General features: G+C 48.4%; 2 protein-coding genes across 3 annotated transcripts in view; both read left to right on the top strand.

Annotated features, from left to right (window-relative positions):
• The window catches only part of FLT3 (fms related receptor tyrosine kinase 3), a 130,491-nt gene extending 128,755 nt beyond the window's left edge, over positions 1-1,736 (top strand). For both annotated transcript variants that reach the window (XM_008021811.3, XM_008021810.3), the window contains one exon: positions 836-1,736. In XM_008021811.3, coding sequence (XP_008020002.1) covers positions 836-958 — 123 coding nt within the window. In that variant the 3' untranslated portion in view covers positions 959-1,736. The remainder of the gene's footprint in view (positions 1-835) is intronic.
• A 9,765-nt stretch (positions 1,737-11,501) lies between these two features.
• URAD (ureidoimidazoline (2-oxo-4-hydroxy-4-carboxy-5-) decarboxylase) lies at positions 11,502-23,226 on the top strand. Its single transcript, XM_008021808.3, has 2 exons — positions 11,502-11,730; positions 22,454-23,226. Exons 1-2 carry the CDS (start codon positions 11,556-11,558, stop codon positions 22,798-22,800), a joined length of 522 nt encoding a protein of 173 aa, XP_008019999.1. The 5' UTR covers positions 11,502-11,555; the 3' UTR covers positions 22,801-23,226.
• Positions 23,227-24,458: the final 1,232 nt, after the last annotated feature.

Raw genomic sequence — 24,458 nt, 5'->3', positions numbered from 1 at the left:
TGTGAATGCATGTTAACTTCATATTTGGGAAAGGAAAGTAAATCTCTTCATTTCAGAAAAAAAAAGTTAAAAGTCGTGAAACTCCCAAGGGAAAACTCAAGAATCAGTCCCTTGTATTAACTCCATAATGAACAGATTTCTTTTTGTGGCCTTTCTGTTTTTTGATTTTTCTGCATGGTTTTAGGATTTCTAGAGTGACATTTTATATCTAAGAGTAGACTCAATAATGAAATAAAATATTTGACTATGACTTGATTTCTCCATTAATAAAAGGACCAAAATTGCTTTTTTAGTTCTATAGAATACCCTCTGAGACCTACGCATAATAAAAGTACCTGTCTACACGTTTCCTGAGAACATATACATCTATTATACATCAGTTTAAACGTTTTGAAAGTGATGTCTAGGCCGGGTGTAGTGGCTCACACCTGTAATCGCAGCACTTTGGGAGGGTGGCGTCTTGGGGGATCACTTGAGCCCAGGAGTTTGAGACCAGCCTGGGCAACATAGTGAGACCTCGTCTTTACAAAAAAATTAAAAACTTAGCGGGATGTGGTGGAGCCTGCCTGTGGTCCCAGCTACTCAGGAGGTTGAGGCGGGAGGATTGCTCAAACCCAGAACATCAAGGCCACGGTGAGCTATGGTTGTGCCGCTGCACTCCAGTCTAGGCAACAGAGCGAGGCTCTGTCTCAAAAAAAAAAAAAAAAAAAAAAAAAAAAAAAGTAATTGTCTATATAGAACAATTGCTTTTATTTAAAGAATTTGTAATATGGGCGCATAACATGTACATCTGCATCAGATGGTAATCAGCGTTCTGTCTCTTTCCCACATTCAGATGTATCAGAATGTGGATGGCCGTGTTTCGGAACGTCCTCACATCTACCAAAACAGGCGACCTTTCAGCAGAGAGATGGATTCAGGGCCACTCTCTCCACAGGCTCAGGTCGAAGATTCATAGAGGAACAATTTAGTTTTGAGGACTTCATCCCTCCACCTATCCCTAACAGGCTGTAGATTACCAAAACAAGATTAATTTCATCACTAAAAAAAATCTATTATCAACTGCTGCTTCGCCGGACTTTTCTCTAGAAGCTGTCTGCATTTACTCTTGTTTTCAAAGGGACTTTTGTAAAATCAAATCATCCTGTCACAAGGCAGAAGGAGCTGATAACGAACTTTACTGGAGCATCAACCTGCATCCAAGGCCTTCTCAGGCTGGCTTGCGTGAATTGTGTACCTGAAGTACAGTATATTCTTGTAAATACATAAAACAAAAGCATTTTGCTAAGGAGAAGCTAATATGATTTTTTAAATCTATGTTTTAAAATAATATGTAACTTTTTCAGCTATTTAGTGATATATTTTATGGATGGGAATAAAATTTCTACTACAGAATTACCTGTTATTGAATTATTTACATGGTATAATTAGGGCAGGTCTTAACTGGAGTTCATGAACCCCCTGAAATTGTGCACCCATAGCTACCTACACATTCCTTCCAGAGCACGTGTGCTTTTACCCCAAGATATAAAGGATGTGTAGGCGGCTATGGTGGTCACAGCCTAAGATTTCTGCAGCAACAAGAGTTGTATGGGGGGACGTTTATAATGAATAGGCGTTCTAGCATAAAGAGTAATACATCACCTACACACTTTGGCGGCCTTCCCAGACTCAAGGCCAGTCAGAAGTAACATGGAGGATTAGTATTTTCAATAAAGTTACTCTTGTCCCCACAGTTCCCTTTGTTTTATTTTTATTTATTTGTTTGTTTGTTTGATGTTTTAGTGACAGGGTCTCACCCTGTCCCCCAGGCTGGAGTGGAGTGATGAGATCACAGCTCACTGCAGCCTGAAACTCGGGGCCTCAAGCAATCCTCCCACCTCAGCCTCCTGAGTGGCTGGGACTATAAGCACATGCCACCACGCCGAGCTAATTTTAAAAGTTTTCTGTAGAGATAGTGTCTTGCTATGTTGCGCAGGCTGGTCACAAATTCTTGGCCTTAAACAGTCCTCTTGCCTCAGCCTCCTAAAGTGCTGGGATGACAGGTGTGAGCCACGGCAACCAGCCCCCTTTGTCCTTTGAAGCTTAGCACCCTCCATCCCGTAGGTTTATGAACTTGGCTTGTGCCCGCCCCAGCCCGCCCACCTCCGCTTACATGACAGGTGCCACCAAATTCTGCCTATTCTTTCTCCTCGACCTCCTGTTGTGTGTAGTGGTGAGGACAAGGGCTCTGGAACCGGTCAGCCCAGGTTGGAATTCTCTTTTCACCTGGTCTTAGCTGTGTCACCAGGGGCAAGTAACAACTTCTCTAGCCTCAGTTTCCTTTTCTGGAAAATGGGACCACTAAGGACATCTCTTTTATAGAGTTGCTGGAAGAATTAGATGAATTAAATATATAACACATGTAGCTTAGAAATATAGAAATACAGAACATAAACATATATATCATGTAGCTCAATGCCTGGCACCTAAGTGTGACCTAATAGCATCATCTGTGCTTTCCTTTATAGTTTTAATCCTTTGCCTAGTACCAGGTCACCATAAACTCCCTTAGATTACCAGTCCTTTTAATGGCAGCAGTGGCCTATCTGGAATGGCCACTGCAAAGATGCTGGCTGTGGTGTGGGAGCCACAGGGGCTGTGAGCTCCATGGAGCTGGCGGGAGCCCCGCCCTCTTTTGAGATGGCAGAGCGGGAGCCCCACCCTCCTGGGAGCAGCTGCCACCAGACTAGTGGTGGCTGCGGACTCAGGCATCCCTGTGCTCCCGGCTGGGGAAGCCCTTCCTGCCCCCACTGCTCACAAGTGTCTGCCCTTGCTGCCTGGCCTCTTCCCACTCCTGGTGGCACTCAGATTTTGGAGCAAAGTTGAGGCTGAGCCCCATGCGCTGTCGCCACCCTGCCAGGTGTGTGTGCACTTAGGGTGGCGCTGACATGCCAGCTCCCTGCTGCCTTGGCCCTCTCTGGACTTTGGACACCGACCAGCACAGGAGGGAGGCCAAGCCAGGGCTGAGGGTGGCTGGGCATGGGCCTGCAGGTGCCCCTCAGTAGGAACAGCCTGGGCACCGTGGATGATATAATTGATGGTAGCAGGAGGCAGATAGGCTCCTGGGCAGAAGGGGTCAGGTCCCCAGTGAAGCCCCACCTTCAAGCCAGGGACTGCCTGAAGCATGGGGGCCAAGCTGTCAGTTCCAGGTGGAGTCCCCAGCAGGGAGTGAGAAATTCTGGTGCTTTTTCCGCTGGCCCATGCAACAACAATCAGCATGTACTTTCTCCTTTCTGAAGCCCATTAACCTCTCCACTTTCTGCACCCTCCTCCCTGCCCCCTACAACTCAGCCAGACTTGCAGAGACCTCAGGACAACTTGCCTGTGGAAAGGAGCTACCCACTTCGGGTCTTCTGAGAGCTGTTCTGTTGCTCAGTGAAGCTCCTCTCTGCCTTGTTCACCCTCCACGTGTCTGAGTGCCTCATTCTTCCTGGACACTGGACAAGAACTTCGGACCCCACTGAAAGGTGGGACTGAAAGAACTGTACCAACCTGGTGACAAGGGGAGAAGACATGTGGCCCTCCAGGGGACCCAGACCTAGGGGCTCCCCAAGCCAGGGCTGTGACAGCCTCTTTGGGGCTCTGTGGTTCCTGGCGTCTCCAAGCTGCCAGGCCACCGTGTTCCCCTCATCCAGACATGGGTGCCTGCAGCGGAAGCAGCATGTGGTATATCTAGCCCAGCTGTAGCCTCACCCTGAGCTGGCCCCCGTGCCAGTGCCTGGAGCTGCGCACCCTGCTGCAGCAGTGAGCGTGCCTGGCTGCACACAGTGGTCAGACCCTTGGTCACTAACCCACGCAACCCTCCTGGCTCTGTGCCTGGTTTGCCTTTGGCAGGTGTGGGATCTGGGCCCATAGTGCAAGCTGAGCCAGCCTGCTGGGCTGCGTGGGCGGAATAAGCCCAGAGGCTGCCAGCAATACTCAGGCAGAAGGCATCGCGAGCCACAAAGGTTTCCAGCTGGCAAAGCAACACCCCAAGGATCCCGTGACTCCTTCCTCACCTAACTCTTCCTCCAATCTCTCCACCTTTCAGGGTTTTCTCTAAGCCACTTCCTAAAGTACTGATTTGCATATGTTGCTGCCTGCAGGGCTCCCTGGGGTCTAGCAGCTAGTTCCCAGGGTCGAGTAGCAAAAGTCACACTCTCTTCCTAGCACTCCATGCACCGGCAGCCTGGCCTCAGCATTTTCAGCACTGGCTGCCTAGCCTGTCTTTCTAGCGAGTCTGTATATATGTCCCTCTAGCGAGTCTTGAACATTCCCACCTCCAGTTTTCCTTGTTTTCACCCTCCATCTCCTTGGAATGTCAACTTCTGCTCTTCCTAGTTATGTCCTTGCTTCCTGACCAGACTTCAGCTCTTTCTTCTCCTTAAGGTCTTTGCCAGTTTCCACGCCCATGAGTGATGGCTTCCTGTAGTGAAATGTAAGGGCTTCTGGTCTGTATCTTAAGGTGGAGCCTGCCTACTTTATGCTGTTATTTATCTTCTTAAGTAAATGTCCCGTCTTCTCAACATGATTTTAAGAAGTTTGAAAGCAAATATGATTTATGCCAAGTTGTATGCTTAACTCTGACTTGGGTATACAGTCAAGATACAATAAGTATACATAGTCAATCACTTTTTTACCTACTCAAGTAAAAACATAAAATATACTTGATATTAAAAATCAAATCATTCTGACCTGGCGCAGTGGCTCACGCCTGTAATCCCAGCGCTTTGGGAGGCCGAGGCAGGTGGATCACGAGGTCAGGAGTTCAAGACCAGCCTGGCCAAGATGGTGAAACCCCCTCTCTACTAAAAAATACAAAAATTAGCCGGACGTGGTGGTGGGCACCTGTAATCCCAGCTACTCGGGAGCCTGAGGCAGAGAATTGTTTGAACCCGGGAAACAGAGGTTGCAGTGAGCCGAGAGCATGCCGCTGCACTCCAGCCTGAGCGACAGAGGGAAACTCTGTCTCAAAAGAAAAAAAAATCAAACTTTTAAATTTTTACCTATAATAATAAGTGGAACCTTTTATTTGCACAACCCAAATCCCAAAATACTTCTTTGGGAAAACTACTGATAAAGTTTGCGGTATGGGCTGGCTGCAGTGGTTCATGCCTGTAACCTCAGCACTTTGGGAGGCTGCGATGAGAAACTTGAGGCCAAGAATTCAAGACTAGCCTGGGCTATGTGGTGAGAGACCCCATCTCTACAAAAATATTAAAAAATTAAAAAACTAGCTGGGCGTGGTGGTGTGTATCCGTAGTCCCAGCTACAAGGGAGGCTCTGGTGGGAGGATGGCTGAAAGGAGTTCAAGGCTGTGGTGAGCCATGATCACACCATTGCACTCCAGCCTGGGCTACAGAGTGAGACCCTGTCTCTGAAAAAATAAAAACGTTTGAGGTACATTTTCCCCATCTTCTTGTTAAATATATTTACACGACTGGGCACGGTGGCTCACGCCTCTAATCCCAGCACTTTGGGAGGCCGAGGTGGACGGATCACCTGAGGTCGGGAGTTGGAGACCTGCCTGACTAACATGGAGAAACCCCGTCTCTACTAAAAATACAAAATTAGCCGAGCATGGTGGTGCATGCCTGTAATCCCAGCGACTCGGGAGGCTGAGGCAGGAGAATCGCTTGAAACCGGGAGGTGGAGATTGTGGTGGGCTGAGATGGAGCCATTGCACTCCAGCCTGGGCAACAAGAGCAAAACTCCATCTCAAACAAACAAATGAACAAACAACAACAACAACTAGATAGATAGATAGATAGATAGATAGATAGATAGATAGATACACTGCACACACGTAGTTACATACACACACAAATCTTTGTTTTTTGTGTAGATGAAATCACACTGGCTATATTGTCAGATATGTCTTTTGTTCTTTACAATGTGTCAATATTTGCCCAATATGCATATCCGTGAAGCCCTTGTTATGTGCTAGGCGTTGTGCAGGGAACTAGATGTGTGTTATCTCATTTAATCTTCATAACTACCTTATGAAGAAGGTTCTAAACTTATACCAATTTTTTCTGAGGAAATTGAAACTTGAGCTAATAACTTGCCATCTCCAATCTCCTGTTAACACTTACCTTGAGATGACTGTTGGGTTCTATTATGTGATTTTCTGTATTTCTTTATTTTTGTTTCTTAGCATTTTGTGATTCTCATTTTGTCTCTTTTTCTCATACCTGTCTTTATTTTTTATTGTGATTTAAAAAAACACATAAAATGTACCACTCTAACCATTTTTAAGTGTAAATGGAATCATGTTAAGTCACACTGTTGTGAAACAGATCTCCAGAGCTCTTTCCGTCTTGCCAATCTGAAACTCTCGACCCTTTAAATACGAACTCTTCATTCCCCCTTCCCCTGGTCCCTGGAAACCATCACTCTACTCTCTGTTTCTGAGTTTGACTGCTTTAGGGACCTCCTATAAATGAAATCATATAATACTTGTTCTTTCATGTCTGGCTTATTGCACTTAGCATAATGTCCTCAAGGTTCATCCATGTTACACAGGTGTCAGAATTTCCTTCCTTTCTGAGGCTGAATACGATCCCATTGTATGTATTTCCCACATTTGATTTATCCATCCATCCTTCCATCAGCATTTGGGTTGTTTCCCCCTCCGGGCTATTATGAATATGGCTCTATGAACATGGTGTGCAAATATCTCTTCCAGATCCTGCTTTAAGATGGGTGCAGAGACTCACGACTGTAATCCCCACACTTTGGGAGACTGAGGTGGGTGGATCACCTGAGATCAGGAGTTCAAGACCAGCCTGGCCAACATGGTCAAACCCCATCTCTACTGAAAATACAAAAAATTAACCAGGCCTGGTGCCGGGCACCTGTAGTCCCAGCTACTTGGGAAGCTGAGGCACAAGAATCGCTTGAACCCATGAGGCAGAAGTTGCAGTGAGCCAAGATGGCGCCACTGCTCCCCAGCCTTGGAGACAGGGTGAGACTCCATCTCAAAAAAGAAAAGAGCCGGGCATGGTGGCTCACACCTGTAATCCCTGCACTTTGGGAGGGCGAAGCGGGCGGATCATGAAGTCAGGAGATCGAGACCATCCAGGCTAACACGGTGAGACCCCGCCTCCACTGAAAATATAAAAAATTAGCTGGGTGTGGTGGTGGGCTCCTGTAGTCCCAGCTACTCAGGAGGCTGAGGCAGGAGAATGGCATGAAGCTGTGAGGTGGAGCTTGTAGTGAGCTGAGATCGTGCCACTGCACTCCAGCCTGGGCGACAGAGCAAGACTCCGTCTCAAAAAAAAAAAAAAAAAAGAAAAGAAAAAATACCCTGCTTTCAATTCTTTTGGGTAAATCTTCAGACATGAGATTGCTGGATCATAAGGTAGATCTGTTTTTAATTTTTTGTTGTATTTTTTATTATTATTATTAATTTTGACTATTGGTACAGACAAGGTCTCACCATGTTGCCTAGGCTGATCTCAAACTCCTGGCCTCAGGTAATCCTCCCACCTCAGCCTCCTGAAGTGCTGGAATTACAGGCATGAGCTACCGCACCGGATCCATATTTATTATTTTTAAAGACCCTTATTTCAGTGCTTACGTGTTTCGTCAGCCATCCAGTATGAATTCCCATTTCACAGCAGCAGCGCTGTAATTTGGGATATTACTTCTCCCTAGCGCAATGCAGTTTGTTGGGACTTTACACAGGTAGCTTTGCCTTCTAGCCAAGGAGGGTCCTTGACCCACCCAAGGCTAATCAACTTCCTTTCTTGTTCTGGAACTTTACACCTTGCCTAGATTCAGGCAAGGACAAAAAAGAGTTGGAGCTTATTCATACAGTTCCAGTCTTGAAGAGTGGCAAGCAGTTCCCGCTTTCTAGATCCTGGGAGCTGTTATGGTCTCTCTTCTTTCCCAAGCCTCGTCTCCAGGCTTCCTCTGAGCCACCCAGTGTCATTTTAGTAAATCCTCTTCTGATGTTATGAGCCCAGGCCTGCCTCTGTTGCTTACAATTTGAGAACCTTGGGTTGGGTCCACTTGTGCTGACTCACAGATTCCTTGACAGAATTGAAGCTTTCATCTGCTTTACTTTTTTGTTTGTTTGTTTAAAGACAGAGTCTCACTCTGCCTCCCAGGCTGGAGTGCAGTGGGGCAATCTTGGCTCACTGCAACCTTGACCTTCTGGGCCCAAGTGATCCTCCCACCCCAGCCTCCTGAGTAGTTGGGACTGCAGGTGGGCACCACCAAGCCCAGTGAATTTTTTCATTTTTAGTGAAGATGGGGTCTCAGTATGTTATCCAGGCTGGTCCCAAACTCCTGGGCTCAAGTGATCCTCCTGCCTCAGCCTCCCAAAGTGCTGGAATCACAGGCGTGAGTCACCATGCCCGGCCTGGTTTACCTTCTCTAGAATGTCCTCTCTGGTTTGGTCTGCTAACGGTCTTTCTAGCTTTAGTGCTACACTAATTTATTTTCATTTTTATATTCTTCTATTATCTGGACAGGATCTGAGGAGGGAGTAGAGTCACAAGCGTTTGGTAAGTCCGCTTGAACTGCTTGTCACAAAATGCTTGCTGGTGATGATAGGGAGGAAAATAAATGTGAGCTAACACTTGTAGAAATGCCCTCCTCTCCCTTCTGCCAAACTAATTTCGCTCAGGACACATGCACTTCCCTTTAGACAGAGTCTGGCTCCGTCGCCCAGGCTGGAGTGCAGTGGTATGATCTCGGCTGGAGTGCAGTGGTATGATCTCGGCTCACTGCAGCCTCCGCCTCCTGGGTTCAGGTGATTCTCATGCTTCAGCCTCCCGAGTAGCTTGGATTACAGGTGTGTGCCACCATGTCTGGCTAATTTTTATATTTTTAGTAGAGATGGGGGTTTCGCTACGTTGGCCAGGCTGGTCTCAAACTCTTGACCTCAAGTGATCCACCCTCCTCGGCCTCCCAAAGTGCTGGGATTGCAGGTGTGAGCCACCGTGCCCAGCCATGTGCACATTTTTAGTATGACCTCTCTGATTGAAACCAAAAAAATACATTTATACCTGACATCACCAATGGAGCACACTCATTGCAGTGTGCAGTATGAAAGTCACCAAAGGATTTGATTTCTTTGAAAGTGAATATTCTCTTGTCTGCGAGCTTTATAAAAATGGTATTACGTAAACCTCCAGATCCTGCATTCTTTTTTTTTTTTTTGAGACAGAGTCTCACTCTGTTGCCCAGGCTGGAGTGCAGTGGTGCGGTCTCAGCTCACTGCAAACTCTGCCCTCAAGTTCAAGCGATTCTCCTGCCTCCACCTCCCGAGTAGCTGGGATTACAGGCACCTGCCACCATGCCAGGCTAATTTTTGTATTATTATTTGTCAGTTTAAAATAAAACTTTAAAAACCCAACCCAGTAGAGATGGGGTTTCACCACATGTTGGTCAGGCTGGTCTCAAACTCCTTACCTTGTGATCCGCCCGCGTTGGCCTCCCAAAGTGCTAGGATTACAGACATGAGAGATCCTGCATTCTTAAAAGTAAATCAACATTATGCTTTTAGGATTCATGTATGGTATTAACATGGAGCTGAAGTTATTTTTTGTTTTTCTGATGTACTGTATGAAAATACAATTACACTATTTATTCTCACACTAATAACATGTGAGTAGTGTTTTGTGTTGACAGTTTGGCTGGAGGTGTGATTGTACTTTATTTATTTTATTATATATTTATTTTTGAGACAGGATCTCAGTCTATTGCACAGGCTGGAGTGCAGTGGTGCAATCATAGCTCATTGCAGCCTCGAACCCTGGGGCTCAAGCCATCCTCCCACTTCAGCCTCCTGAGTAGCTGGGACTATAGGCACGTGCCACCACACCTGGCTAAATTTTTGAGGTCTTGTCGTGTTGCCCAGGCTGGTCTTGAACTCCAGGGCTCAAGCGATCCGCCTGCCTCGGTTTCCAAAAGTGCTGGGTTTACAGGTGTGAGCCACCGTGCCTGGCTGTTGCTGTGCTTTGGAACGTTTCCTTCGTATGTGTCAAATCTGATATTTAAAAGGTAACATTCTCTGTGGAATGATGGCACTTCACAACCTCTTAAGGAGAAATTAAAATGAACTCTTTATTAAACCCAATTCTTACCACATATTTTATTTCATTGTGGGTCAAGTTTTGTCCCTGACATAACTACCTATTTTTAACACCGAGGAGGAATACAACTTGCTATTCCTACACAGGCTGTTGCTGTGCGAGGACAGCCCTTTCCACCAGGACTTTGTAGTAATCTTGCCAGCAGCTGGCGCCCTCGTGCTGCTTTAAAACACTGACCTCAGGCCCCAAGCCTGACTTCACAGCTACATCCTGCCTGCCCCTGGAAAGGCAGATTTTAAGTAGCAGAATGAAAGAAAAAGCCAATCAGTTGATTTGAAGGAAAACAACCCTCTATGCAGATAGCTTCAATTCATTTCTTCAGTATATTCAGTTGCTTTTTTAAAGTTTTATTTTAAACTGACAAATAATAATTATATATACTTAGGGGGTGCAATGCAATGTTTCAATACATGTAAACACTGTGGAATGAAGAAGTCAGGGTAATTAGCACATCCATCGCCTTAAATATTTATTTATTTATTTATTTATTATTATTATTATTATTATTTGAGATGGAGTCTTGTTCTTTCGCCCAGGCTGGAGTGCAGTGGCGCGATCTCTGTTCACTGCAACCTCCACCTCCCAGGTTCAAGCAGTTCTCATGGCCTCAGTCTCCTGAGTAGCTGGGATTACAGTGTGTGCCATCACACCCAGCTAACTTTTGTACTTTTAGTAGAGACGAGGTTTCACCATGTTGGCCAGGCTGGTCTCGAACTCCTGACCTCAGGTGATCCACTTGCCTCAGCCTCCCAAAGTGCTAGGATTACAGGTGTGAGCCATCACACCCGGCCTCAAATATTTATTATTTATTTGTGGTGAGAACATTTAAAACCCTCTGTTTTCACCATTTTGGAATATACAATATGTTACTATTAACTATAGTTAATAGTTGTACAACAGAACACCAGAGCTTATCCCTACTGTCTAATGGAAACTTTGTACCCATTGACAAACTTCTCCCCTCACCTCTCTTACTACTACTCAGGAGGCTGAGACAGGCGAATCGCTTGAACCCAGGGGGTGGAGAGTGTAGTGAGCTGAGATTGCGCCACTGTGCTCCAGCCTGGGTGACAGAGCTAGACATCGTCAAAAAAAAAGAAAAAAAAAAGCCTAACAACATGAAAAGCAGATCTGGCTCTAATGCTTAGAGTGAAATATGGCCCCTGCTGCCTTTGAGAATGGTTTGGTTGAGAACGTTGACCGTGCAGAGATCTCTGCTCCCTGGATTAGAACTTTAAGCCTGTGCTTGTTCATTACACAAGTATTCTGGATCTGCTTCTCCCAAGGGCATTTAAAACACGTGAAGGTGGTGTTGCGTAAAAAGCAAGCTCTTGTGTTCAGCAAATATAACCGAGTAAGCAGAGACAGCGTCACTCACTCACCGAGAGGGGAGCTGGACGTCCCACTGTCTCCAGTGGAATACAAGCAATGGACATTGAGAAGGTCAACTCCATGGACTTTGGAGAATTCGTGGATGTGTTTGGGAATGTCATTGAAAGATGTCCTCTGATTGCAGCTGCTGTTTGGTCCCAGCGACCATTCTCTGATTTGGAAGATTTAAAGAAGCACTTTTTTGCCTTTATTGATGCCCTTCCACAGTCAGGTAAGGCTTCAGTATCAGACATTCTCTGCAAAGGGATTTCAAATATGCTTATCAAAATATTTTTAGATATTGGCCAGGCATGGTGGCTCACTCCTGTAATCCCAGCACTTTGGGAGGCTGAGATGGGAGGATCACTTGAGCCCAGGAATTTGAGACCAATCTAGGCAACATGATGAGATCTGCCGCTACAAAAATTGTTTTTAGCCAGGCACGGTGGCTCACGCCTGTAATCCCAGCACTCTGGGAGGCCAAGGTGGGCGGATCACAAGGTCAGGAGATGGAGACCATCCTGGCCAATATGGTGAAACCCCATCTCTACCAAAATACAAAAAATTAGCCAGCTTCGGTGGCATGCACCTGTAGTCCCAGCTACTTGGGAGGCTGAGGCAGGGGAATCGCTTGAGCCCGGGAAGTGGAGGTTGCAGTAAGCCAAAATTTCGCCACTGCACTCCAGCCTGGCAACAGAGCAAGACTGTCTCAAAAAACAAAACAAAAAAACAAAAAAACCCCACAAAAATTGTTTTAAAAAATCTATCTATTGGCAAGGCGCGGTGGTTCACGCCTGTAATCCGAGCACTTTGGGAGGCTGAGGCAGGCAGATCACGAGGTCAGGAGATGGAGACCATCCTGGTTAACACGGTGAAACCCCGTCTCTACTAAAATACAAAAAATTAGCCGGGCGTGGTGGCGGCGCCTGTAGTCGCAGCTACTCGGGAGGCTGAGGCAGGAGAATGGCGGGAACCCGGGAGGCGGAGCTTACAGTGAGCTGAGATCCGGCCACTGCACTCCAGCCTGGGGACAGAGCAAGACTCCATCTCAAAAAAAAAAAAACAAAAAAAAAAAAACAAAACAAAAAAAAAACAAAAAAACCCAACTCTCTCTCTATCTCTCTCTCTAGATATTTTAGTATAATTCCTTATACTTGATGTGTTTATTGAGCTCTTTCCTTTGGAAGGTTCAGTAAGTTTCCTCAGGTCTAGTCCATGAGCGTCCAGCACTTGCGTGGTTTAGGTCAGACACGGACTGGAAGAACACGTTGGCTAAGGTAAGTGGCTGTTAAATATTAGAGCTTTGAGGTGACAAGGAGGAACCTGGCAAAAGACATCAGAGTGATTCAGAGGCTAAAGGCCAGGCTGAGGGCCCACCCTCTCAGCCACCCCATCTGGCTTGGGAATGTCCTGTATGTGACAGAGAGGACAGCTGGATATCAGACTATCTCCAGGGCCCAGGGGAAAGGGCAATCAGCTGACTTTTGTACCAGAAAAGGCCAGTGTGGCCTGGACGGCTGAGGAGAGTGAATTCATTCAGATCAGCGCCTCCCCGAGGGATGGAGGGAAGAAGGAGAATCTGAAGGCATCCCTCTGGAGAAAGGGAACGAAGTTACTGATTTCTTCTGTGGAGAGAAAGAGAAAATGAGGCACTTCTGGGTGTGGGGTAAGGAGAAGAGGGGGTGACTCCAAATGACACACGCAGCTTCACAGAGACCAGGCTGCCTCAGGGGCTGTCCTGGATGCTCTGTGGAGAAACCTGAAATGTGCCGAAGGAGTGGCCAGGGGCAGAGAGGCCTCGGTGGATGTCTGGGTGGGGAAGGAGAGCCCCTGCTCTCTTCTCCCAGAAGAAGCCAACAGACACTGCTGCCTATCAGGATGGGCTTTGACAGCCAGATGGCTTCTGACTGTCCCAAAGACGTCTCCAAAATGAGGAGCTCCTTTTAATTCATTTGAGGCTCATCTAGGAAGAGCAGAGGATGTTGTAAAATCAAACGGACAGGAATGTCGGGGCCATGTGGACACTCACCCACTTCTGGGGGCCTCTCCACAGCTGAGGACTTCAGCTCCTCCACTGGGCTTGGGGGCCATCACTGGAGCCTTCTGACCCTTGACTCACAGGGGCAGCCCAGTCCCAGCCTGATGAGTGAAGGGACCGCAGCCTCCCAGCTGAACTCCTGCAGGGCAGGCCGGAAGGAGCAGGCAGCCCCGGAGCCCACCCTCCCAGTGTCTGAGGGGAGGATAGAATGGAGGAGGCAAAATGACAGCCTCACAGGAAAGTAATTTCTTTTCAAGAAAAAAAAAAAAAGAGAGAGAGAGACAAATCCTTTGATTGTCTTAATACCCAAAGGAGTGGTGAGGCTGAGGAGGGAGCGTGTTAAGAGAGAAAGCTAGGATTGCGTGAATAATTTAAATCTATTATTCTTGGGTTTGGCTAGTTATTTAACACACATTTTGGGGGCTTTATTACTCTGTGTCCGGAACTTTGATAAAAACATAAAAATTTCTCCATTTTCATCTTATTTCTCACCAACACTCCCCACAACCCGTCTGGCCAGAGGTTCTAGCTACGGGTCAATCCAGTCAGGGCCCTGAGCACAGTGGTGTGTGGGTGGCTCTGAACGTGGGCTACCCCCACTCCCGAGGCTTGTTTTGATGCCCCCGTGACTTGATGAAACCTCTGTCTCCTGGCTAGTGTCAGAATCCCAGATCACAGACGGAACCGGATATTGGGACTTAATCAAGGTTTGCTGAATGAATGCATGAAATTTCCAAGGTGATGTTGAAAAATGGGGATTCTGGCATTCCCCTCTCCCCCACACATTTTAACTGGGTGACTTTAGTGGTAGGTTAGAAGACAAAATGGCTGGAGGGGGTTTGGGCCCCTGGACGGTTGTTGGCGTCTGCAGTAGACATGGTTCTGCGGAGGAGCTCCCTGTGGTGAAGGCTGCCTCTCAGTTCTGCACTTGTCTGGGGCAGCTGGGGCCTCAATGCTGTCTGGCGGCAACTCCTCATCTTAACATCTCAGTGACAGTAGATAAGTGATGTTATCAATAGTGACAATAACAACAACAAATAGCTAAAATGTATTGAACTTTTACTCCTGGTGTATTTCAGGCACTTTTCCGAAAAGTTTGCACTTGCTGACTCATTTAATCCTCTAATGTCCCTATAAAATAAGGAATAGTATTATTATTGCTCCCAGTTTTACCGATGGGAAGACTGAGGCACACAGACATTAAGTAACTTGAGCAAGGACACACTACTAGAAAGTGGCAGGACTGGAATTCTAATAACCCTGAGGGTCAACCCAACAGCTTGTGAAGAAAGTGGCAGAACTGGGAGTCAACCCAACAAGTTTTGAAGGCTTTTTCCAGACAATGAGAAGCAAAGTCTAGAAACAATTTTTAGGGTTTTCATTCATTTATCCACTAATGTATTTATTTATTTATTTATTTTATTTTATTTTTTTGAGACGGAGTCTTGCTCTGCCGCCCAGGCTGGAGTGCAGTGGCCAGATCTCAGCTCACTGCAAGCTCTGCCTCCTGGGTTTACGCCATTCACCTGCCTCAGCCTCCCGAGTAGCTGGGACTACAGGCACCCGCCACCTCGCCCGGCTAGTTTTTTTTTTTTTTTGTATATTTTTAGTAGAGACGGGGTTTCACCATGTTAGCCAGGATGGTCTCGATCTCCTGACCTCGTGATCCACCCGTCTCGGCCTCCCAAAGTGCTGGGATTACAGGCTTGAGCCACCGCGCCCGGCCTCCACTAATGTATTTGATGAACATAAATGCTTGATGTCCTAGGCCCCATGTTTTATTGTTTAAATAATCAAATAAAATGATCTATTTCATTATGGCATGGTGACTATAGTCAATAATAATATTTTTATACTTGGAAATTGCCAAGAGAGTAGGCTTTTTAAAGAATTTTTTTTAATTGAGGCAGAGTCTCACTCTGTCACCCAGGCTAGAGTGCAGTGGCACCATCTTGGCTCACTGCATCCTTACCCTCCCGGGTTCAAGCGATTCTCCTGCCTTAGCCTCCCTAGTAGGTGGGATACAGGCACCCACCATGCCAAGCTAACTTTTCTATTTTTAGTAGAGATGGGGTTTCATCATGTTGGCCAGGCTAGTCTCAAATTCCTAACCTCAAGTGATCCACCCACCTTTGCCTCCCAAAGTGCTGGGGTTACAGATGTGAGCCACCTTGCCTCACCTTCAAGAGAGTAGATTTTAAATGTTCTTACTACCCAAAAATGATAAATATGTGAGGTGATAGATATATTAGAAAGCTTGACTTCATCATTTCGCAATGTATACATATATGGAAAACATCAAGTTGCACACCATAAATACATATAATTTTTATTTATCCCAAAAAATCCAATAAAATGGGTTTTTTGTTTGTTCATTTGTTTTTTTGAGAAGGAGTCTCGCTCTGTCATCCAGGCTGCAGTGCAGTGGCACAATCTCAGCTCACTACAACCTCTGCCTCCCAGGTTCAAGCGATTCTCCTGCCTTAGCCTCCCTAGTAGCTGGGACTACAGGCACACACCACCAGGCCCAGCTAATTTTCGTATTTTTACTAGAGACAGGGTTTCATCTTGTTAGCCAGGATGGTCTCAATCTCCTGACCCTGTGATCCACCCACCTCAGCCTCCCAAAGTGCTGGGATTACAGGCATGAGCCACCGCACCCAGCCTTAAAACGGGATTTATTACAGTCTAGCTTTACCCTTTGGATAGTAAGAAACAAACTGGGTGAAATAGATTCTTTGAATCCTAAAACTAAGGTACCTTAGAGAGACGTTCAAGTTACAGTGGTCTACCTAGTCACGTATTTGTTTTAGTAACTGAAGAAAAACCTCCACCATTAACAGAAAACAAAATTGGGTTTCTAGACTAAGGTTGAGTCCATTTAGGTTCCGCTATGATGATTATTGGCCAGTAGGTGGCAGTCCAGGATTAATATTGAGCTCTAGTGCTACTGGGCAAAGTACCTTCTCGAGTCACTCAGTTCCTATAGATTAAAGATGAGGCAAAGGTTTTCCAGGAAAGAGAACTGACAACTAGTAAAGGGAAGAAAGTCGAAACACACATGCACTAACCTGAACAAATTCAGGACGGATTTGTGTTATAAAATTAAAGAGCGAGACAACTTTCATAAGAGTTAATTAACTGCATTTCCGCTGGCTATGGTGACTCACACCTGTAATCCCAGCACTTTGGGAGTCTGAGGTTGGAGGATCGCTTGAGCCCAGAAGGTTGAGGCCACAGTGAGCCATGATTGCACCGCTGCACACCAGCCTGGATGACAGCGCAAGAACCCTGTCTCAAAAGAAAAAAAAATGTACATCTCTGTGCCTTTCAGAATTATAGTAATGCCACAATTTATTACTTTATGCTTATTAAACAACATTTTTGTGGAATGAATGGTGTTGGATACTAATAAGTTCCTTATAATACAGGCTATGAAGGTTTTAGATCAAGCTATTAAAATATGTTTGTTTATTCAGTCAAAAAAAAAAAAACACTCCTTACCAAAAGTGCTGTGTTGGTCAAAAAATACTCACTGAGTGCCCACTGTCCCCAGGGATTGTCATGGGCACTGGGAATAGAGTAGTGACCAAGACAAGTCCTTGCCTTAAATGAGCTTACATTCTAGTGAAGAGAGACAGAATTAACATGAAAAATACTATTATTTCAGGTTTTAGAAATTCTCAGAAAAAATATACGCAATATAGCAGAAAATATGTAATAACGGAGGTCTTTCTTAGGAGGTTAAAATTTAAGACTGAACGATGAGAAATAAGTAAATGAAATCTAGGATGAGGCCAATCTTAGAAAAGGAATGTAAAAGGGTGCGGTGCCTCATGCCTGTAATCCCAGCACTTTGGGAGGATGAGGCAGGTGGATCACTTGAGGTCAGGAGTTTGAGACCAGCCTGGCCAACATGGTGAAACCCAGCCTCTACTAAAAATGCAAAATTAGCTGGGCATGGTAGCGCACACCTGTAATCCTAGCTACTCTGGAGACTGAGTCAGGAGAATCACTTGAACCTGGAAGATGGAGGTTGCAGTGAACCGAGATCACACCACTGCACTCCAGCCTGGGTGACAGGATGAGACTCCGGCTCAAAAACAAAAAAAGGCAAAGGAACCTGAGACCAGGATGAACTTGACATTTTTGGGGCACAGAAAGATCAAGGTAGTTGGAAAATAAGGAGTGGAAGGATGTGAGGAAGAGGCAGCAAGGGCCCGATCATGTAAAGCTGCTTAGGTCTAATAAGGAACTTGCTTCTCCATTTGCAGTGGGTCACTGGGGTTTATGCTTTAGGATGGTGATGTGGGGGCTATGTCAGATGCAGGGGGCCAGGTCGAGGGGCCGCTGCAGTAGTAAGAGTAAGAGATGAGGTTGCTTGGACTGTGTTTGGAGCAGCAGAGATGGAGAGATGAGACTGGATTCTCAGAATAGGGCTTACAGTTAGAGTCAACAGGATTTTTAAAAAAATGGATGTGATGGCAGAAGGCAGATCAGAAACAAAACTGAATGGTCACTCCTGTTTTCAGTCTGAGCCACTGGGTGGCTTGTGGTGCCATTTTCTGAGTGGAGGAAGACTTAGAGTTGAGAAGACAGGATGGAGGAAAGAGCTTGCTGAGTCTGAGGTACCCAAAAATCATCCAGATGAAAATGCTGACTGCTCAGTTGCATCAAAACAGAGAAGCTTGGTGAAACACTGAGAGTTCAACTATATCTGGCTGTCATCAAAGAATGGATGGCATTTCAAACCATAGGACTGGTTGAGGGCACTTAGCAAGTACATTGGTGTAAATAGCGAAGGGACGAGATGTGGGTACTGAGTCCTGTGGTACTTCTGTGCTAGTGACCTCTTTGGGAGAGCAAGATGAAAGTAGGCAAAGGGTGTCTCTGAAGGTAAGTGGTAGTCATTGTTTTTGAGACAGAATCTTGTTCTGTCACCCAGGTTGGAGTGCAGTGGCACGATCTCGGCTCACTGTAACCTCCGCCTCCCGGGTTCAAGCAGTTTTCCTGCCTTGAGTAGCTGGGATTACAGGTGCGTGCAACTACACCCAGCTAATTATTGTATTTGCAGCAGAGATGAGGTTTCACCATGTTGGGCAGGCTGGTCTCGAACTCCTGACCTCATGATCCACCTGCCTCAGCCTCCCAAAGTGCTGGGATGCCAGGTGTGAGCCACTGCACCCGGCCATTTATGGTCATTTTTTAAGGAGAGAGGGCCAACCAGGTGACATGGTCTGGAGAGGCTGAGAAAGAAGAGGTCAGGCATTGGTCTCTGGGCTCAGGCAAGATGTCCTTAATGAGTACAGATCAGCTGGCACAGTGGCTCGAAGCTTGACAGCGTGAGCCTGGAAATGGAGGTGAGGAAGTGGAGAGGCCAGGAGATAACTCCTTTAAAGTCTTTTCTGTAAGGAGGAGCAGAGAAATAGGGAGAAACAAGAGGGAAACAGGGAATCAAGAGAGAATGTTAATATTGTTTATGGGATGGGTGATTCTAAGGCATGTTTGCACATTGATAAGGGTAAGCGGTGTGGGAATGCAGAAATAGGTATATGAAATTGCAGAAGCAAAGTCTTTGACAGGAAAGGAGAGCCAGCTTCAAGAACACAAATGGAGGGGTTGGCCTTCCATAGGAAGAACAGATTGTCCATTGTACCAGGGATAAGAACATACCCAGACACCACTGGGTGTGGACCAGGAGGCAGTTGGACTGTTATGGGATTCTGGGCTTCCATGGCCACAGTTGCCTACCCTGTTCCTCTCCATTGAATAATGAGTGTCTGCTCTGTGCTAGGAATTATTCTAGGTGCAAAATTTCAGGTCCTGTGGTCCCAGCAAATAACACACATTCACACCTACATCTATAGACGTGACACGCCAATGGCTTAGGAGGTAAGCCCAGAATTTCAAGAAAGACTGAAGAATGGGCAACACTTAGATTCCCTGTGAACCACGGGCTGTCTAACTGGCCTGGCCAGCGCCTGGGCTTCCAGGTGGGGGACACTGAGGACTGGAGGCAGGGAGATGGCACCTACTCTCCCAGTCTCCAGTCTCCCACTGGGGCTCATGGGCACAGCTTAGGGATAGCATGCTGGCACTGGCAGGGAACTGGGTCCTTGCTGCAGGGCAGTGGGCACAGTAGGCACCATTCCCGATGTACTTACTCAAGGGTCCAGTAGTTTGGGGCAATGAAGATGGGATATCTGGCCAGGTGAGGTAGGCTGTGTTTCTTCTGAGCTACCATCCTCTACCTGATTCCTCACACCTTTTTCTTGTTAGGCGCAGCGGAACGACAGAGAAAGGGGGGGGGGGAGAGGGGGAGGGAGAGAGAGAGAGAGAGAGAGAGAGAGAGAGAGACGGCTGAGAGACAGAGAGTAAATTCCAGTTTCTCCTTTTTAGTCTCTTTTCTTCTGCCCTTTGCTCTGTTTGTTTATCTGTGTCTTCTCTTCTCGCCGCTGCAAGTGTGGAAAACTCATGCTCAGTTCTAGGCAAACATTAACCCCGGGGGGCCTTTCCAAGCGGGAGACAAACTCTAGAGCGTGAGAAGCGGGATGCCAGGGCACCAAGGGCAAGAAGGGGGCCAGGCGTGCGCCGGGTTGGAGGGACGCCGCCGCCTCCCTCTGCTGCGCGGCCTGCGCGGGGAGCTTGGTGGGGGCGGCAAGAGGACAGACCCCGTGCCCGGGCCTCCCACCAGCGACCACCTCCCCCGGCTTCCCACCAGTGACCACCTCCCTTGCAGCTTGGGGAGGATGGAAGTCCCCTGACTGGACGGGGGACCTAGTGGCTGCTCTGAAACTCTGAACACTTGAGTAGCAGGCGCGGAAGGGCCAGCCGCCCAAGACTCGCATTTTTCCCTCCTCCGCAGCCCAGGCAGGTTGCAGTCCTGGGCCTGGTTGAGCGCGGAGGGGATCGGGGCGGCAGCTGAGCTCGGTTCCCCAGGCCGGGCAAGTGGACGCGTGGCACGACCAACCCCGGGCCCAGAGCTGGGGCTGCTCCCCCAGGTGGGGAATTTAACTCTCATATTTTCGCACTACCCGGACGGGGCCGGACGCGGGAAGCGGGAAAGACCCGTCCCTGTTTGCAGTGCCCGAGGGGCAGGACACCCACGAGAAGGGCTCTACCACAGTGGTGTTAGGCCGGCTCAGTGGCTCACACCTGTAATTCCAGCACTTTAGGAGGCCGAGTCGGGAGGATCGCTTGAACCCGGGAGGCAGAGGTTGCAGTGAGCCGAGATTGCCCCACTTCACTCCATCCTGGGTGACAGAGCTGTCTTGAAAACACACACACACACACACACACACACACACACACACAAAACAGTGGTGTTAGAGGGATGGGATTATTGGTGACATGGCTTTCGTTTTGAACTTTCCTTAACCTTGCAGAGGCAGCCGTGCCCTGAAAACTCCTGTGATTGGGAGTAGAGGGTCCAGGTGCAGTGTGGTGAGTGACCCTAGGCAGGTCACTAGTTCTTTTTGAGCCTTCACTGAATCATCCCTTAAATGGGGATGTTACCCCCGGTTCTCCATGTCTTTCAGGGAGAAACCAGTTCCTGAGTTAAATGGTGCAGTATCAATCATCATTTTATTACACAGAAACAATAAGTTTAAGGAAGAGGACGTCTACCTTACAGGGGGCTTAATTTTCAGCTCCTTTGAGATAAAATTCATTGAATGGTGTTTTACATGCGCGCCTTTTCCAACAGATTCCACGTCTATTCCCAGCGCCAGAGGCGGACAACCGCTTTACTGAGATACAGACACAGGTACTTCCTGAGGCGCCTCAGTCCAGTTCCACTGGGTTTACTACGACTAATAATGACTGTTTCTGTTTACTAGGTATTAGGCAATGTGTTTTAAGTGAATGAATTGTCTCTAATCCTCACAACTCTTCAGCAAGTTAGGCGTCACCCGCATTTTACAAATCATGGCGCCCTGCTCACCATATCTGGAATCTTGCCTCGCCCCGAGGATTTTAATTTTCACTTTAGAGCGCTGAGCTAGATGATTGCCCAGCGCTAACTCCGGGAAATCCCTGGGACTGAAAATCGCAGGTAACTCGCCAGAGTTTTTCAATTTTAGGCCTAGGAGATTATGCAAAGCTTTCCTTCAAGTAAACGCTGTTCTCTGGGGCCTCTGGAATCTACTGTCGGAGAAGGGGAATAAACCCCGGGCCGGTGGGGGATGGGTGGGTGCAATTTCCTAAATAGAGGAAAGCCACTTTCATTCAAAGGGCTGTGGAACTCTGGTTAGAGGTGGGTTTCTTTGCAGTTAATCATCTGCAAGGCTCTTTGGATGCCTGATTCCAGAAACCCAGAACTCACACTTAGGGTCACAAAATCCAGGGCTTTTATTTGCCGAGCCCCATGGATGTTGTCCCTATGGATGCACCCCGCCCCTGTCCGTTCTCCTTTGGAGCAGAACGAAACCCATTCCAGAGCTTTTGCAGGAAGTCTTCAGGCCTTTGCGTCCGGCCCCTTTAGACATCAAAGCCCCCCCTGAGAGCAAAGGACTTTGAAAGATAGGAAAAACTCAGGCTCCTTATCGCGTCTCTGCTCCCTCCCGACCTAGTCGTAAATTCCGAGCCTCAGCGGCCGCCCTCCCTCTCCTCCGCTCTTCTTGACCCAAGGTCTCAAAAGACAAACGTGTCACTTCCCGCCCCGCCCCTGGATCCTGGTCCCGACCGAATGTGGTGGGGACCGAGAAGCGCAAGGTCCAGGACTTGTTAGAGGGGCGCGCCAAGGACGTCCCCGCGCCGCCAGGACATCACTGCCTGGGGACTCTACTTCACCCTCCCGCAGCCTTCTTTGGGGCGGGGCGGGGCAGGGGGGCCGGGCTCGGCCTACGCGCCCCTTCGAGTGCGCGGTGCGGAGCGGGCGCGGTGACGCGCTCCCGCCTGTGTCTGTGCTTCTCCGCAGGCCAGGAGGGCATCCTGCGCTGCCACCCGGACCTGGCGGGCAGCGAGCTGCGGCGGGGCACGCTCACGGCCGAGTCGCAGCGGGAACAGAGTGCCGCGGGCCTGACGAGCCTGGGCGCGGAGGAGCGGCTCCGGCTGGCGGAGCTCAATGCGCAGTACCGCGCGCGCTTCGGCTTCCCCTTCGTGCTGGCCGCGCGCTTCAGCGACCGGGCGGCGGTGTCGCGTGAGCTGGCGCGTCGTCTGCTCTGCCCGTCCGCGCAGGAGCTGCGCACCGCTCTGGGCGAGGTGAAGAAGATCGGCAGCCTGCGCCTGGCCGACCTCCTCCGCGCCGACCCCGCCAAGCTGTAGCTGCCGCCCGGGCCAGGGACCTGGGAGGCACAACCGGACGCGCGGGGGCCACGGCCCGGAGCTGTGCGTCCTGGGCGGGAGGCGGACTCGGGCCTGGAACAGCGTCCATACACGTGCACAAAGGAAGTGGAGAATTGAGGCAATCATACGAGTAATGAGTCCTTTTGTCCACCCACCCACACGCGCACGCGTTGCCGAAATATCCATATTGTTTAGTGCTTTGCCCCGGATTTATCCAGCTCACTGCTTCAATTCTTCACTCCCTTTGCGGCCCCCGACACCACTGGCCTTTGTGGATTCCAAAGCGTTTATCCAGTTCTCCCCAACCCTCTCCTGCTAAGCCCGAACTGCAAAGCAAAACGGACGGAAAAGGAATCTTTTATGCCACAGCGGTTTGTCTGTTTGTTTCTCTTTTCCCACTTCATTTGCTGCACCCGACCTTTACATGTGAGCGGAAGCGGTGTTCTCACTCCTGGGAGTCAGGAAAGTCAAACGCTGGCCTCGGTCCGGCCTGGGGAGCCGGGGAAGCCGCGGGAGGGAGGCGGTGGGCCGGGGAGAGCCCTCCGAAGGGCTGGCGTTGGGAAGGTGCCCCGTGGGGACGGACGGAATAGCTGCAGCCATCGCTCCTAAAAGGCGGGGGGCCAGGGGGCGTCCATGCTGGACCGGCCTGAAGATCTCTCCCGGAGGTCGGCCTTTGGGAGTTGGCTCGACTGCCCCGGGAAACCCATCAATTATTAAAATAATAACACTCATTGAGCAGCGCTGGGTATTTGGACCCCAGAATGAAGCGAGATTGCAGTGTCCATTAAACGGAGGGAAGTGCCCCTAGAAATCTTTGCTTGTCAGCCTGGAGTTTCAGACCCCTATTAGGCTGGGCAGCCTCCTGCACCAGCAGCCAGACTGTCCACTGGGGGAAAGTACATTAGCATCCTGCGGAGGAGCCCACCACATTCTATCACCCGCCCACACTCCCACCGCCCCCCCCCCCCACACACGGAAGGTGTAAAGAGCCCCAACAAATACTACTTAGGCTTCTGTTGGCAGAGGAGAAACGAAACACCTATGGTCTCCCCAACAAAGACAAGGTAACAGGCGAAGGCCAGAGGTGGCCCTTTTGAAGACAAGAGCTTCCATTAGTCACCAACGGTGTCCAGGGTTAGCAGCAGCAGCAACAACAACAACAACAGCAAGGAAACCTTTCCATAAAGAGCTGCGTGGCTGCACCCTTGGTTCTGGGGCTGATTTTCCATAGAAATAAATCATTCCTGGAGCACTAGGAATTTTAGGCAAGGAAGCCCTTTTCCCATTTCCATCTCACAGTGTTTCCTGCTGTGGTAAAGCTGAAGGAAAGAGAAGCTGGTAGTGGGGCAGGTGCCAGGAAAGCGGGCTGTGCTACCAGCGTCCCGGGGCTTGTAGCTAGACACCGTTTCTGTGTGTAGGAGAACCCGGTGCACACCATGAAGAAATTTCCATGGCTCGCTCCTATTCTTTGGGACCCTGCAGTAATGGTGGGGTCCTAGGCCTGGGCCAGACACCTGCCTCTCTCTAGCCAGGGTAACCTGGGGATTTCCTGACATACACATTAATTTGCTGCTTGGTGAAGAGGATTTTCTGACCCAGGATCCAAATACCACAGGCGGGGCCTAAGACTCAGAATA

This window comes from Chlorocebus sabaeus, chromosome 3 (genome assembly GCF_047675955.1).
Source record: "Chlorocebus sabaeus isolate Y175 chromosome 3, mChlSab1.0.hap1, whole genome shotgun sequence".
Lineage (NCBI taxonomy): Eukaryota > Metazoa > Chordata > Mammalia > Primates > Cercopithecidae > Chlorocebus > Chlorocebus sabaeus.
The sequence above is the reverse complement of the archived record's forward strand: the minus strand, read 5'-3'. Positions and strand labels throughout refer to the sequence as shown.

Excerpts from the sequence above, each read along its gene's own strand:
- URAD (XM_008021808.3), top strand. The coding sequence starts at position 11,556 with ATGGACATTGAGAAGGTCAACTCCATGGACTTTGGAGAATTCGTGGAT. Across the intron at positions 11,731-22,453 it reads TGATGCCCTTCCACAGTCAG|GCCAGGAGGGCATCCTGCGC; the intron begins GTAAGGCTTCAG and ends GCTTCTCCGCAG.